We start from the raw sequence: 15250 nt of genomic DNA, 5'->3' as shown, positions 1-15250 counted from the left end.
GGGGGAGGGAAGGGGAGGGGAGGGACTGGGCGGGGCGGGGAAGGGAAGGGAGGGGAGGGGAGTCCTGGGACTTGGACCCAGGGAAAGCATTAAGGGTAAAGGGACTACACTTCCCGTGAAGCTCCGCGGCGGCTTCCCGTGAGGCTCTGCGGAGGCTTCCTGAGAGGCCCTGCGCGCTTTCCGCGCCAGCTTCAGCGTCAACCCGCGAGCCCTTGCGTCGCGTAGAAGCGAGGATGGAGAGCGGCGACGAGGCGGCCATCGAGAGGCACCGCGTCCACTTGCGCTCCGCCACGCTGCGGGACGCCGCGCCTGTCACACTGCACCTGCTGCCCTGCGAGGTCGCGGTGGACGGGCCCGCCCCGGTGGGGCGCTTCTTCACGCCCGCCATCCGCCAGGGCCCCGAGGGTGAGCATCGCGGCCGGACTACAGCTCCCGGCAGCCGGCGCGCTGGCCCGCGCGCCCCTCATCTCCTGGGCTCCAGGGGGGTTGTGGTGCGTCCGGAAGTGGCGGGAGGGCGGCTCCGGGCTCGCCCCGCAGGGCTCAGGTCCTGGGCCCAGCGTGGGTCCTGCCTGAGGCTCTTTGCGCCTCCCGCTCCAGGACTCGAAGTGTCATTTCGGGGCCGCTGTCTACGGGGCGAGGAGGTGGCGGTGCCGCCTGGCCTCGTGGGATACGTGATGGTGACGGAAGAGAAGGAAGTGTCCATGGGGAAGCCAGACCCCTTGCGGGATTCCGGGACTGACGACGAAGAGGAGTCGCCGCTGGAACGGGACTTTGTGAGCAAAGGGATAGGGTTGAAAGGGGGTGCGGGCGGGAGCTGTAGTCCCAATGCTGAGCCAGGCCCCTTCCTCAGGACCGCTTCATTGGAGCCACTGCCAGCTTCAGCCACTTCACCCTGTGGGGTCTGGAGACCATCCCTGGCCCGGATGCCAAAGTGCGTGGGGCCCTAACTTGGCCCAGTCTTGCGGCAGCGGTGAGTAGATGAGGAGGTCCGTCTTGTCCCCGGGTGGATGGGCTGGGGAGCACAATTGGGCAGACGGAGCCTGGAGGATTCTACTGGGTAGTGCGTAGGAAACGTAGCTCCCTGACCACTCTTCCTAGCATGTCTAGAAGGGGTTATTCTGAACAGCTGGGTCCTTCCCCGGGTCTGGGGGCCAGCCTGCTGCCCTGCCTTACAAGTCCAACAGTACAGGCGACTCCTCTTGCAGATTCACGCACAGGTGCCCGAGGACTGAGAACCAGAGCTTGAAATTCAAAGCTGCGATCCCTTCACAGCAGTAAACCAGCTCTTTGGAACCACTGATTCCATCACCCCAATAAAGGAACTCTTCCCAGCACCTGTGAGTCCCGGCACCTTAGAGCCCCTAAGCCAGCATGGACCCCTTTTCCCCAAGAACCTTGCATGGCTCTGGCATATATAAACAATTTATTGCCGTGGGCAATGGGGATAAGAGAAGCCAGAATTTTTTGCAGCCAGCACCCACCCCACCCCCAACTTCTACTTTACAAAAGAAATTTTTACAACCACCAGCCCTCTGTACAGAACTCCCCCATCCCCCATCTCACTGTACACAGCTGCCTGGCTCCCTCTGGTCCCTGGTTCAGAGCAGGCGTGGGCCTGTGGCCAGCTGACCTTGGAGTTAGCCTGAGCCCTGAGCTCGCCTTGGTGCCGGGCACCAATGGGCCCTGCCAGGCCTGTCCCCTCCTTTTCAAGCTTTTCAGCCCCATCTCCCTTAGAGTGCTTTGTGGGAGCTGCAGTGGGGGCGGGGTGGGCTATCAGCCCCAGTCCTGCTGTCTTGGCACTGCAGTGGGCAGTGCCTGGTCACCACTTCCCCCTCTTGCTCCAGTCCTTGGGAGTGAAGTGCAGACACTTGGAGTCAATCCGCAGGAGCCGCTTAAGCATGGCCCGCTCATGGCCATCCACGATGTCCTCTGACAGTGTGAGGATGTACTGGCCCTGGGCAGAGGAGATGGGTTCAGCAAGTGGGCAGCCCACAGGGGCCTGCACTCTGCATCCCACACACCTGTCTCCACCATGCCTGCCTGCCTACCTTGTAGTAGTTGATGAGATTGAGGTACTGCAGAGTGGAGATGACATCCTCCTTCTTGATGCTGGTGATTTCACTGATCTCACTGTAGGAGAGCAAAGGTCAGGTCCCCCGAGGACCTTCATCTGTCCCCAGGAGCCCCAGGAGAGAGTGACAAAGCCCAGGAACAGACAGGCCATGCCATGTACCCCCAGGTAGGCAGCGCCAGGCTCACTTGATGGTGATCTGTGGCCTCTCCCCGCTCTCCGACTTCAGCCCCATCAGGATCTCCAGGATGGTCTGGGACCAGTAACTTCGATAGGATAGGAGGCCAAGGTCTGAGAGGGGCTTCTCGGGGGTCCCTGTTTTCCCTTCCACTTTGGAGAGTTCATAGCCTAAAGCAATGGAGCAGGAGAGGATGAATAAGAGGTCACAGATGAACATAAGCAACATTTAACAACACAGATCGCCAAGGCAGGCTGCCTAGTTCCCATCATGGCCCTGCCACTTGGCAGTTCTGTGGCCTCCGCCTCTCTGCGCCTCAGTTCCCTCAGGAAGAACTAACGAGTATTCACTCTTCCCCTGGGAGCTGAGCACAGTGGAGGGCATGAGAGCACTGAGAGGAGCAGCTGCAGTCAACCACGAGATTGATCAGAGGCCAGTGAAGGCTTATGGGCAGGGAATGCAGGGAAAATGGCTCAGGGGAAGAAAGTGCCTCCAATTTTCCTTTGCCATCCCAGGCTCTGTGTCTGGGCATGTAAGGAAGGAAGTGGGAACAGATTTCTGTCTGTAATCCAGGCCTGAGAATGCTTGAATTCTCAGTCCAATCAGTCCTCCTAGCTGGGATCTTGGGAGTGTCAGCTGCTAAGACCTGAGTGGCCTGACTGGGTGGTTGTGAGGATGCAAGGAGAAAAGGTGCACCAAGCTGCTTCCCAAGTTGGGGAGACCATTCCTGAGAGCCAGATGACTGACCCCCACCATGGCTGTTTCCCTCCAACTCATGCTGATAGCTGGGCACTGGGAGGCAGTCCCCAGTGAGATCCTCTGACCCTGCACAGCCCTGAGCGGCTTCACATCTCTTGGGCAGTGTCTTCATTCTCCCCACCAGGGACTTGGGATGTTTGTGACTTTTAGAAGCCCTTCCTCACCCTCACAATGGACCTTAGCCCCTTGGTAGTCCCACCCACATCCCATCTCCATTGCGGTCTGAGCTCCAAGACTGAGTTTCTTCAAGCATCCACTTGTGCTACCAGGCTGAGAAGTTCTGAGGATGTGACCCCATCTGGGCATCACTTAACCAATAAATTTCTCGAATGGACCATAACCTTGATCAAGTAAAGCCTCTGTGTCTTCACCAGGCAAACAGCTAGAACTTCCTCGTCTCAGGTCAGAGCTTAGTTATTCCAAGTGAATGGTGAGATAGAATGGGGGGTGATGGGGAAGAGGCTGGGAAGGAGAAGGGGCCTCAGGGTTGGGGAGGGCACTGAAGAGCTCATGTGTGATGAAGGTCAGAGTCCCTTCTGGCTTTAAGAGACTGACCTCACTGGACACAAGGAGCAAGGGACAATTCCATGCTTACGTGTATCTGTTGACAGACAGCATTTTGGACACCTGCCTGCATGGCTCAGGGGACAATGGGGGACATTAACCACTGGTCCTTGCCCAAGGACTTGTATCATGGCATACCCGTTACCAGATACATGAGCACCAGCAGCTCACTAACCTGCCCATGGCCCCAGGCAGGAGCATGTAAGTCAGATTTGGGGAAAGCTGAATGGCACTTAGAACCCTGGCCAAGGAGCAAACTGTAGGGCTGCGAACCTACCCCAGATGAGCAGGGCAGTCAGCCTGAATGGAGAGAACTCTGGGAGAGTGCTCCTGTTATTTCTGGCTGGCTCCCCTAGAGACCGGGCTGCACAGCCACGGTTGAGAATCACAGTAGCCTGGCACATCTGCCTATGAGGCACCGATGATGGGTGCACTACCCCCTGGCCGCAGCACACATACTCACTGAACTCGATCAGCAGCTTGCCGTAGCCCCGGCGCTGGTAGGGAGGCAGGGTTAGGATGCAGGCCACATTATAGTCTTCTGTCGATTCTTTCTCCTGGAAAAGGGGGGCAGGTGAGTGTCAGGGAAGGGACCTGGCTCAGGATAGGGCACAGGGACAGCCTGGACAGGCACTGACCTTGGAGAAGTAGCCCACGATGTGGAAGCCCTTACAGTCATACTCCGTCATGACGTAGAAGAGGAAAGGGTCTGTGTCATAGTACAGTGTCTTATGGTCAAGGAAACACTTGGCCAAGAGACACAGGTTCTGGGAATAACTCTGCAAGAGAAAAGGCTTGTCACCATTCTGGGTACCCTGCCTTGAGCCTGGCCAGTGGTTCAGGGTCAACCAGGAGCTTCACTGTCCGTGCTATGCCCCAGACTGATAGGTGATGAGTGTTCTTCCCTGGCTGGGCCTGACCCACTCCACCAGCCCACAGCTTATGCAGGCTCCTCAGTGTTGAAAAGCCTGTGTGCCAGATGTGTGATGGTGTCTGAATGCCTCCCTGCTCAGTCAGGCAAGTTTCCCGACTTGCTCCGCACAGCTCTACTACCTAAGCCTGGCCGGGAGACTCCACCACCCTGTAATAATTTTAACAGCAATCAACAAACCAATGTGTCCAAAGTCAGACTCTGACCACCGCTCCTCAGAGAAGCTCTCTCCCTGACAATCTTGGGAGTCTAGCTGCTAAAAAACCTAACATTCTGCCGGGCGTGGTGGCTTATGCCTGTAATCCCAGCACTTTGGGAGGCCAAGGCGGGCGGATCATGAGGTCAGGAGATTGAGACCATCCTGGCTAACACGGTGAAACCCCGTCTCTGCTGAAAATACAAAAAATTAGCCGGGTGTGGTGGCGGGCGCCTGTAGTCCCAGCTACTTGGGAGGCTGAGGCAGGAGAATGGCGTGAACCCGGGAGGCGGAGCTTGCAGTGAGCCAAGATTGTGCCACTGCACTCCAGCCTGGGCAACAAAGTGAGACGCCGTCTCAAAAAAAACAAACAAACAACAAAAAAAAAAACCTAACGTTCTACATCCACAGTCACACCTCCTGGGAACTGATCTGCTACTCTACGACAAAGTTAAGGAATTATGTAATTTAACAAAATAACTGCCTTAGGGGTTACCCCAACAAAATTATGAGTCATGCTGCTTAACCTTACCTCTGCACACGATTTCTCCTGCATTTCAGACATTGTGGGTTTTTTTTTTTTGAGACAGGGTCTCACTCCTGTCGCCCAGGATGGAGTGCAGTGGTGCAATCATGCAATCATGGCTCACTGCAGCCTTGACTTCCCAGGCTCAGGTGATTCTCCCAACTCAGCCTCCTGAGTACCTGGGACTACAGATGTGCACCATTACACCCACCTAAATTAATTAATTGTTTATTTATAGAGACAGAGTCTCGCTCTGTAACCCAGGCTGGAGTGCAGTGGCGCAATCTCGGCTCACTGCAAGCTCCGCCTTCCGGGTTCATGCCATTCTCCTGCCTCAGCCTCCTGAGTAGCTGGGACTACAGGCGCCCACCACCACGCCCAGCTAATTCTTTTGTATTTTTAGTAGAGATGGGGTTTCACCGTGTTAGCCAGGATGGTCTCGATCTTCTGACCTCATGATCTGCACGCCTTGGCCTCTCAAAGTGCCGGGATTGGAGGCATGAGCCACCGTGCCCGGCCAAATTTTTTATTTTTAGTAGAGACGGGGTTTCTCCATATTGCCCAGGCTAGTCTCGAAATTCTGGGCTCAAGTGATTGGCCCACCTCAGCCTCCCAAAGTGCTGGGGTTACAGGTATGAGCCACTGTGCCCAGCCAGAAACTGCTTTTTGTTTTATTTATTTATTTTTTAGACGAAGTCTCACCCTGTTGCCCAGGCTGGAGTGAAGTGGCGCAATCTCGGCTCACTGCAAGCTCTGCCTCCTGGGTTCACGCCATTCTCCTGCCTCAGACTCCCAAGTAGCTGGTACTACAGGCGCCCGCCACCACGCCCGGCTTATTTTTTGTATTTTTTAGTAGAAACGGGGTTTCACCGTGTTAAGATGGTCTCGATCTCCTGACCTCGTGATCCACCCGCCTCGGCCTCCCATAGTGCTGGGATTACAGACATGAGCCACCACGCCCAGCCCAGAAATTGCTTTTTAACCACCTGCTGCTGGGTACTGCCACTTGGATGCCCAGGTCCACGTTAATAATTACAGAATGGTGGTTAACACACAGCATCTTCATCACCTGAGCTCTGTCCCCTTTAAGAGCCTTCCCTCTTCTTCCCTTTTTTGCCTCCCAGCCAGAATGATCTGTGCCTTTCACAAAGACCATCTCTGTGCATCCATGCCGCCTCCTCAGCACCACTGCAAGAAACTGCCTCAGCCACTGTCATCCACCAAGGCTCCAAAGTAACCCTCTGTGAAGCTTTGCCAACCACCTCCTTTGGGTCCTCCTAACCCACCCTCTCTTTGATGACACTTAAGACACTGGGAGCTAAGAGGTCATTGGTATGTCTGTCTCTCCCATGGACTAAGCTCTCAGAGAACAGAGACTGTCTCATTCCTGGCTACCAGCACCTGCCAGACAGCAGGAACTCAATAAAAATGGGGTGAACTGATCTGCTGGCTTGACTGGTCAGTGTTTACCTGAGCAAGAAGATGTCATTTGACTCACTGCCTCTCAGGCACTAACCTTGTTCTTACGTCCATCAATCTCAAAGAAGGAGATGGTGCCCTTGCGGTAAATCTCATTGCCTGGAGGATGTCGTAGGTCGCACTTGGTCTGGGGAAGAGAGGAGGGTCAGGAACAAGGGCAACGTGGAGGGTGCTGGGAAGGCAGCCTCCCTGGACCCCTCATACCAAGTGGCGCTGAAGACACTTGAGGCTACGGCCGTACTTGAGGCAGAACTCGCACAGGTAGAGAACAGGCAACGTGGTGAGCTCCTGTGGGTACGGGGAGAAGTACCACGGCTTGAGGCGGTGCCGGCCCAGCTCAATGCACTCGATGTTCTTCATCCGGGTGACGATGTCGTCGTGGCTTCGGTCAGACACCAGGCTGCCAGTCATGCGTGGTGCTGATGGTATTCCATCTGAGCTGTCCTGGGAGTCCTGCCCAGGGCCAGTGGAAAATACCAGGTTATAAGAGACAGCTCAGCAGGACACCACAGCTCACAGCCCTTTGACAGGTTTCCTTTAAGCCTAACAGCAACCCTATAGGGGAGGTACCATGATCCCCAATTTCCGGATAAAAACCTGAAACCCTAAGGGATTGATGATGTGGAAAATATCACCGAATGACTCTTGTTTTTGAGATGGAGTCTTACTCCGTGGCCCAGGCTAGAGTGCAGTGGCATGATCTTGGCTCACTGCAACCTCTACCTCCAGGATTCAAGCAATTCTCCTGCCTCAGCTTTCCAAGTAGCTGGGATTATAGGCGCCTGCCACTACGCCTGGCTAATTGTTGTATTTTTAGTAGAGACAAGGTTTCACCATGTTGGTCAGGCTGGTGTCGAACTCCTGACCTCAGGTGATCTGCCCACCTTGGTTGGCCTCCCAAAGTGCTGGGATTACAGGTATGAGCCATGGCACCCAGCCCCAATGACTCATTTGAACCATGTTCTGCCTAGCTCCTAATCCCACCAACACTAGCCCTGCCTACCACCCCTTCTTTATTTTTAAACTCATCACTAACTCTCCACCCTGCCTGCATCCCTTCCTTTTCACCTAGCTCCTTCTGTTGCTCCCCTGACCCACCTCATCAGTGCCCAAACAATTTGATTTTCGCTTCCGTCCTGGCTGGGCTGCCACTGCCCTACGGGCTGCTCCATTCTGCAGATATAGTAATAAAAGAAGGGATGGCTGTGAGATGAGCCTGAAAAAGGCCACCAGAGAGTAGAAGAGAGAAAGAGAACAAGAGATGGTTTGGGAAACTCACCTGGGGAAAAACCGAGGCCGGGGCTGTCTCGCTGGGCACAGGAGTTGCTGGTGAAACCACCTCCACCTTCCGTTTCTGCAGAGAGAAACCAACAAAGGTGGGTCAGAAGGTAGAGAAGGTGGGACCTGAGAAGAAAGCAAGGTCCCTGGAATTGCTGAGGGTACCGTTGAGCGGTGGTTGGGCTGCAGGCAGGAGCTGGAGGAGAGCGGCTGGTCAGGCTCGCCACCGGGAATGGCCTCCCGCTCCTTGGGCAGGTTGAAGCGGAGTGTGATCTGGACCGGGATTGGCAAGGTCTTCCCGCTGGCCTGGGCCGAGGCCGGCTGTAGAGATAGGTCCAGGGTCTTCCTCTGGGGCGGGGATGGCAGTGGAATGGGGAAGGGGAATAGGGGTCCCTCAGCTCAAAATTATCAAACCCCACCCTCGCCTTCTGAAGGACACAGGACTAGCTACTGGACTCTGGGACATGTGCAATTCGGCCCCCATCCTTTGCAAGATGAAGTCAGGGTGAGAGGGAGCTGCCTACTGCCCATCCAGGAGCCCCTAATGCCAACAGATAAGAGAAACACGAGGCAGGAGAGAAGAGGTGAAGTGGGGGACCTACTCACCACCTCTCTCTCTGGAGAGCCGGGACGGGACCCAGGAAGTCCGTTCTTGGTGGGGGTCTTGGCCTCTTTCTTCGGGAACTGGATCTTCTTTAGGTCCAGCCGCTCGTGCGTCACCCATTCATCCAGACGTTTGTTGACTGCAGCAGTGGGGATGGCTCAGGACAGAATGCCAAAAACTGTTCCCCAACCCTACCCTGATGCCCCACCTCAGGCCCAGAACTCACAGTCAATGTAATGGACGTAGAAAAGCTTCCGGCCACTGATGTCCTTCACGCTCAGGATCTCGGCCAGGGCTATGGGAATAGCATAGGCAGGGGCCTTAGACGGGCCGGGCCAGGCTAAGAGACTCCACCCTTCCACGACCTGAACTCCACCCCAAGGCTGGATCCCTAAACTCCAGCACTTAGAAGGTCTCTCCTAAGCCTCCTTCAGTCACTACTGCCACCCCTTTCCAGGCCCCGCCCTGTACCTCTCGGAGCAGCTAAGAGCCACGCCCCTTCATGGGAGTATCTGCGCCCCGCCCGCCCCATAATTCCAGAGGCCCCTCCCCATCCCGGGGGTTCAGTTGAATCCCTCCCGCCCCTCGCCCTCAGGTTCCTTAGCCCCGCCCCCCAACGTCACTCACGCCACTCATCTTCGTTGTCCTGGTTCCGCCGCAGCACGGGTAGGCGGCAGCCCTCGATTATCTCCCCCTGGGGAGACAGCGCGGCGCCAGGGTCGGCTACTGGGGGGCCTCGGGCTCTACCCACCTCCCCTGGCTCCCTCCGCCCCGCCCCGGGCACCGGACTCACCACCTCCGCCATCTTCCCTCCCTCCACTGCCACTTCCGGCCCCTGTGGGAGACGTCACTTCCGGGACCGAGCCCGTTGTAGGCCCGGGCCTCACGAAGCCCCTATAGTGGGGGACTTTTGAGAGACACCGCGACCCAGCTGCAAGGGGCAAGACTGCCCCTGTGACTCTGGGGAAAACGGAGTGTTACAAGCCTCAGGCCGAGACCTAGGTGGAAACCCCACAACGTGCACAGGGATTGGCGAACTAGTGAGTCCGTCACGTGACGCCCACCGGGTGCGACGCTGTTCACGTGGATGCGGAGCGGGTCACGTGGCAATACCGTTTGGGCTTTGACGGAGGGCAGTCCTCGGGCGTCTCCTTGTGGCGACGAGAGGTGTTGTCGGGAGTGAACTGCGCGCGAGAGGCTGGAGAAAGGAAGTGGGCTTAGAGGGGCTCGAACGCTCCCCCAGGTCTGTGGACTTCACTCCGTAGGCAGGAGGACTCAGGGAAGATTCCTAGCTTTATTTTGTGTATTGGGCTTTTTTTTATTTTTGAGACGGAGTCTCGCTCTGTCGCCAGGCTGGACTGCAGTGGCGCCATCTTGGTTCCCTGCAACCTCTGCCTCCCGGGTTCAAGCGATTCACCTGCCTCAGCCTCCGGAGTACCCAGCTAATATTTGTATTTTCAGTAGAGGCGGGGTTTCACCATGTTGGCCAGGATGGTCTGGATCTCTTGACCTCGTGATCCGCCCGCCTCGGCCTCCCAAAGTGCTGGGATTACAGGCGTGAGCCATGGCGCCCAGCCATATTAGGCTTTTTTTTTGAAACAAGGTCTGTCTCGCCCAGGCTGGAGTGCAGCCGGACAGGCATAATCTCCGCTCACTGCAGCCTCCGCCTCCCTGGATCAAGTGATCCACCTCAGGCTCCCGAGTAGCTGGGACTACAGGCGCGCACTACCAAGGCTGGCTAATTTTTAAAATGTTTTCTGTAAACAGGATTTGGAGACTGGGCATGGTGGCTCACACCTGAAATCCCAGCTACCTCCAGCCTTATCATGAGAAGAAGATCAGACAAATACCAATTGAGAAACATTCTACAAAATACCCCATGAGTACTCCTCAAAAGTGTGAAGATGTCACCGGTGGAGGGTGTCCAGATTCTTGGCATCTTAAAGAATTGGACAAAACGTCTGGGCGCAGTGGCTCACGCCTGTAATCCCAGCACTTGGGGAGGCCGAGGCGGGCGGATCAGGAAGTCAGGAGATAGAGATCATCCTGGCCAACACGGTGAAACCCCGTCTCTACAAAACAAACAAACAAACAAAAAAAACCAAAAAATTAGCCGGGCGTTTTGGCTGGCATCTGTGGTCCCGGCTGCTCGGGAGGCTGAGGCAGGAGAATGGCCTGAACCCGGGAGGCGGAGCTCGCAGTGGGCTGAGATCATGCCACTACACTCCAGCCTGGGCGACAGAGCGAGACTCTGTCTCAAAAAAAAAAAAACAGAAAAAGAAAAAAAAAAGAATTGGTCAAAACACACAAAGCAAGGAAGGAATACACGATTTATTGAAAATGAAAGTACACTCCAGTGTGGGGGCCGGCTGAGCATAGGAGCCAGTTACAGGATTTGTTGGAGTTTAAATACCCTTGGTTATTTGGGATATGCCCTGTGTAAATGAAGGGGATGAAGTAAAGTTACAAAGTCATTTAGGGTGTACGCCCTAAGGAGAGGATATTTCCTGTCATAACTGAAGTGTGAATCGGCCTTATATGTTGCCTGCCTCCAGACCCTATTTTCCTGCCTCAAAGGTGGCTGAACTTGGTGGCTTATGCCTGCAATCCCAGTGTTAACAGGAAAGGGCCCATGCAGACCCCAAGAGAGGGTTCTTGGATCTCACACATTAAAGAATTCAGGGCGAGTCCAGCACTTTAGGAGGCCGAGGCAGGTGGATAACCTGAGGTCAGGAGTTCAAGACCAGCCTGACCAACATGATGAAACCCCATCTCTACTAAAAATACAAAAATTAGGCAGGCGTGGTGGTGCCCGCCTGTAATCCCAGCTACTTGGGAAGCTGAGGCAGGAGAATCGCTTGAACCCGGGAGGTGGAGGTTGCGGTGAGCATGATTGCACTACCAGCACTCCAGCCTGGGAACAGAGCAAGACTCCGTCTCAAAAAAAAAAGAATTCAGGGCGAGTCCATAAAGTGAAAGCAAGTTTGTTAGGAAAGTAAAGGAACTCAATGCTGATTGTTCATTTTTATGGTTATTTCTTTCTTTCTTTTTTTTTTTTTTTTTTTGAGACGGAATCTCCCTCTGTCACCCAGGCTGGAGTGTAGTGGCACTATCTCGGCTCACTGCAAGCTCCACTTCCCGGGTTCACGCCATTCTCCTGCCTCAGCCTCCCAAGTACCTGGGACTACAGGCACCCGCCACCATGCCCGGCTAATTTTTTGTATTTTTAGTAGAGACGGGGTTTCACTGAGTTAGCCAGGATGGTCTCAATCTCCTGACCTTGTGATCTGCCCACCTCAGCCTCCCAAAGTGCTGGGATTACAGGCGTGAGCCACTGCGCCTGGCCAATTTTTATGGTTATTTCTTGATGATATGCTAAGCAAGGGGTGGATTATTCATTTCTCTCCTTTTTAGACCATACACAGTAACTTCCTGACACTGCCGTGGCACTGGTAAACTGTCATGGCACTGGTAGGAGTGCAGCAGTGAGGACAACCAGAGGTCGCTCTAGTGCCCATGTTGGTTTTGGTGGGTTTTAGTCGGCTTCCGTACTGCAACCTGTTTTATCAGCAAGGTCTTTATGACCTGTATCTTGTACCACCTATCTTATCCTGTGACTTAGAATGTCTTAACCCTCTGGGAATGCAGCCCAGTAGGTCTCAGCCTCATTTTACCCAGCTCAGAGTTGCTCTGGTTCATGCACCTCTGACACCAGCATTTTGGGAGGCCAAGGCGGGCGGATCACTTGAGGTCAGACGTTCGGGACCAGCCTGGCCAACATGTTAAAACCTCATCTATACTAAAAATACGAAAGTTAGCTGGGCATTTGTGGCATCCGCCCATAATCCCAGCTACTCAGGAGGCTGAGGCTAGAGAATCTCTTGAACCCAGGAGGCAGAGGTTGCAGTCAGCCAAGATGGTGCCACTGCACTCCAGCCTGGGTGACAGAACGAGACTCTGTCTCAGAAGGAAAAAAGAGGCCGGGCACGGTGGCTCGCGCCTGTAATCCCAGCACTTTGGGAGGCCGAGGCAAGTGGATCACAGGGTCAGGAGTTCGAAACCAGCCTGGCCAATATGGTGAAACCACGTCTCTACTGAAAATACAAAAATTAGCCAGGCTTGGTGGCAGGCGCCTGTAGTCCCAGCTACTCAGGAGGCTGAGGCGGGAGAATTGATTGAACCCAGGAGGCAGAGGTTGCAGTGAGCCAAGATCACACTGCTGCACTCCAGCCTGGGCAACAGAGGGAGACTCCGTCTCAAAAAATAAAGAAAGAAAAGAAAAAGATGTTGCTCAGGCTGGCCTCAAACTCCTGAGCTCAAGCAATCTGCCTGCCTCAGCCTCCCAAAGTGCTAGGGCCACCGCACCCGGCCGTTGTTTTGTATACTAGGTTCCTTTTTTTTTTTGGTCTAGTGGTTCACGGCTGTGATCCCAACACTGGGAGGCAGAGGTGGGAGGATCGCTTGAGCCCAGGAGTTACAGACCAGCCTTCGCAACAGAGTGAGACTCTTGTCTCTACAAAAAAAATTTTTTTAATTAGCCAGACATGGCGGTGGCCCTCGCTTGTGTTCCCAGCTACTTGGGAGGCAGAGGAGGGAGGATCGCTTGAGCCTAGGAGTTCCAGGCTGCAGTGAGCCGAGATCATGCCACTGCACTCCACCCTGAGTGACAGAGACAGACCAGCCTGGGACAGACAGACTCAGCACTTCGGGAGGCCAAGGCGGGTGGATTGCCTGACACCGTTCTGTCAATCCAGCTGCTTCAGGATGATGCCTTGGTCAGACAGTGCTGTGTGGAATACCATGACGGTGCATTCTGTGAGTTCACAGATGGTAGTCTTGGCAGAAGTATTGCGTGCCGGATAGGCAAACCCATATCCGGAGTAAGTGTCTATTCCAGTGAGGACAAACCTCTGACCTTTCCATGATGGAAGAGGTCAAATATAATCAGCCTGCCACCAGGTAGCTGGCTGATCACCCCAAGGAATGGTGCCATATTGAGAGCTGAGTGTTGGTCTCTGCTGCCAGCAAATTGGGCACTCAGCAGTGGCCATAGCCAGGTCAGCCTTTGTGAGTGGAAGTCCAGGTTGCTGAGCCCATGTGTAACCTCCATCCCTGCCACCATGGCCACTTTGTTCATGGGCCCATTGGGTGATGACAGGGGTGGTTGGGGAAAGAGGCTGAGTGGTGTCCACAGAACAGGTCATCCTATCTACTTGATTAAAATCCTTCTCTGCTGAGGTCACCCATTGGTGAACACTCACATGGCTTACAAATAGTTTCACAGTTTTTGACCACTCAGAGAGGTCCATCCACATACCTCTTCCACAGATTTCTTTGTCACCAATTTTCCAATTATGCTTCTTCCAAGTCTCTGACCATCCAGCCAAACCATTGGCTATAGCCCATGAATCAGTATATAATCCCACATCTGGCCATTTCTCCTTCCATTTGAAGTTCACAACGAGGTGCACTGCTCAAAATTCTGCCCACTGGGGAGATTTCCCTTCACCGCTCTCCTTCAGGGATGTCCTAGGAAGCGGCTGTAGCGCTGCAGCTGTCCACTTTTGGGTGGTGCCTGCATATCATGCAGACATCTGTCTTCTGCACAGGCCAAATGGGAGAGTTGAACGGGGATGTGGTGGGAATCACCACGCCTGCGTCTTTCAAGTCCTTGATGGTGGCACTAATCTCTGCAGTCCCTCCAGGGATGCGATATTGTTTCTGATTTACTATTTGTCCAGGTAGAGATAGCTCTGATGGCTTCCATTTGGCCTTTCCCAGAATAACAGCCCTCACCCTACCAGTCAGGGAGCCAGTGTGGGGTTCTGTCAGCTGCTAAGTATGTCTACGCCACTTATGCATTCTAGCACCGGAGAAATGACCACAGGATGAGTCTGGGGACCCACTGGAACCACTGGAAGTCGGACCTGAGTGAAAACTCCATTAATTACCTGACCTCCATAAGCCCCTACTTTAACTGGAAGACCACAATGACGTTTATAGTCGCCTGGAATCAGTGTCAGCTCAGAGCCAGTGTCCAGTAGTCCCTGAAATGTCTGATCATTTCCCTTTTCCCAGTGGACAGTTACCCTGGTAAAAAGCCAGATGTGTGCTTGGGGAAGGATGGGTGAGCGATTCAGTGTATAAATTGTCAATAATCTAGTGGGGTCCTTCCTCAAGGGGACCCGGTCTCCCCTTCATTCAAGGAGTTTTGGGTCTGTAAACTGGCTCAAGTCTGGAAATTGATTGAAGGGCCCTAATTCTCTATTTTATATTTCAAATTAATCTTTTGTCCATTTGACCTAGAAGTTTTCTGCTTGTATAAATTAAGTAGGAATGAAGTAGGCTTCCTATCAATTTCACTTCTAGGAACACCATGATTAATTAGCCAATGCCAGAGCTCTACACAAGTCAGACTATTCTGATTGGCACTTTGCCTCTGCTGTCCATTACAGTAGCTACTCCCACCTTGCCTTTGACCGTTGAATGCCTCCACTTGCCCCTGCCACCTCAAGACCCAATTACTCCCATTGTATTTAAATTTTGTAGTTGAGTGGCTGTGGTTCCTGCCATTAGATCTGACATACAGAGAAGAACAATTACAGGGCTCTTCGAAGATGCAGGAGCTGTCCTCACAAATCTATTTTATAAGGCATAGGTTAAG

The 15250-nt window shown here is 54.0% G+C and overlaps 2 protein-coding genes across 10 annotated transcripts; one reads left to right on the top strand and one right to left on the bottom strand.

Moving 5' to 3' along the window:
- The first annotated feature begins 63 nt into the window (after positions 1 to 63).
- On the top strand, positions 64 to 6667 carry RNASEH2C (ribonuclease H2 subunit C). 4 transcript variants are annotated; one of them, XM_017857315.1, is made up of 4 exons: positions 64 to 405; positions 598 to 773; positions 851 to 970; positions 1206 to 3348. In XM_017857315.1, exons 1-4 carry the CDS (start codon positions 234 to 236, stop codon positions 1230 to 1232), a joined length of 495 nt encoding a protein of 164 aa, XP_017712804.1. In that variant the 5' UTR covers positions 64 to 233; the 3' UTR covers positions 1233 to 3348. The 4 variants fall into 4 exon arrangements, 3 of the variants coding, with proteins under 3 accessions (XP_017712804.1, XP_017712803.1, XP_017712802.1); XR_001882456.1 differs by adding an exon at positions 6350 to 6667 and having other exon boundaries at positions 138 to 773; positions 1206 to 1337; XM_017857314.1 differs by lacking the exon at positions 1206 to 3348 and adding an exon at positions 6350 to 6667 and having other exon boundaries at positions 135 to 773.
- On the bottom strand, positions 1405 to 9658 carry KAT5 (lysine acetyltransferase 5). Of its 6 annotated transcripts, none has more exons than XM_017857309.1 (14): positions 9380 to 9658; positions 9214 to 9280; positions 8813 to 8881; positions 8589 to 8725; positions 8148 to 8303; positions 7984 to 8058; positions 7803 to 7877; positions 6909 to 7157; positions 6742 to 6831; positions 4211 to 4351; positions 4036 to 4129; positions 2260 to 2419; positions 2049 to 2130; positions 1405 to 1954 (listed from the first exon to the last, which is right to left on the bottom strand). In XM_017857309.1, exons 1-14 carry the CDS (start codon positions 9389 to 9391, stop codon positions 1820 to 1822), a joined length of 1542 nt encoding a protein of 513 aa, XP_017712798.1. In that variant the 5' UTR covers positions 9392 to 9658; the 3' UTR covers positions 1405 to 1819. The 6 variants fall into 6 exon arrangements, with proteins under 6 accessions (XP_017712798.1, XP_017712801.1, XP_017712796.1 ...); XM_017857308.1 differs by having other exon boundaries at positions 1407 to 1954; positions 8148 to 8330; XM_017857312.1 differs by lacking the exon at positions 8148 to 8303.
- Between the last annotated feature and the right edge of the window lie 5592 nt (positions 9659 to 15250).

This window comes from Rhinopithecus bieti, unplaced genomic scaffold, assembly GCF_001698545.2.
Source record: "Rhinopithecus bieti isolate Rb0 unplaced genomic scaffold, ASM169854v2 scaffold_44159, whole genome shotgun sequence".
Taxonomy (NCBI): Eukaryota; Metazoa; Chordata; class Mammalia; order Primates; family Cercopithecidae; genus Rhinopithecus; species Rhinopithecus bieti.
This window is presented reverse-complemented; position numbering and strand designations above follow the sequence as displayed.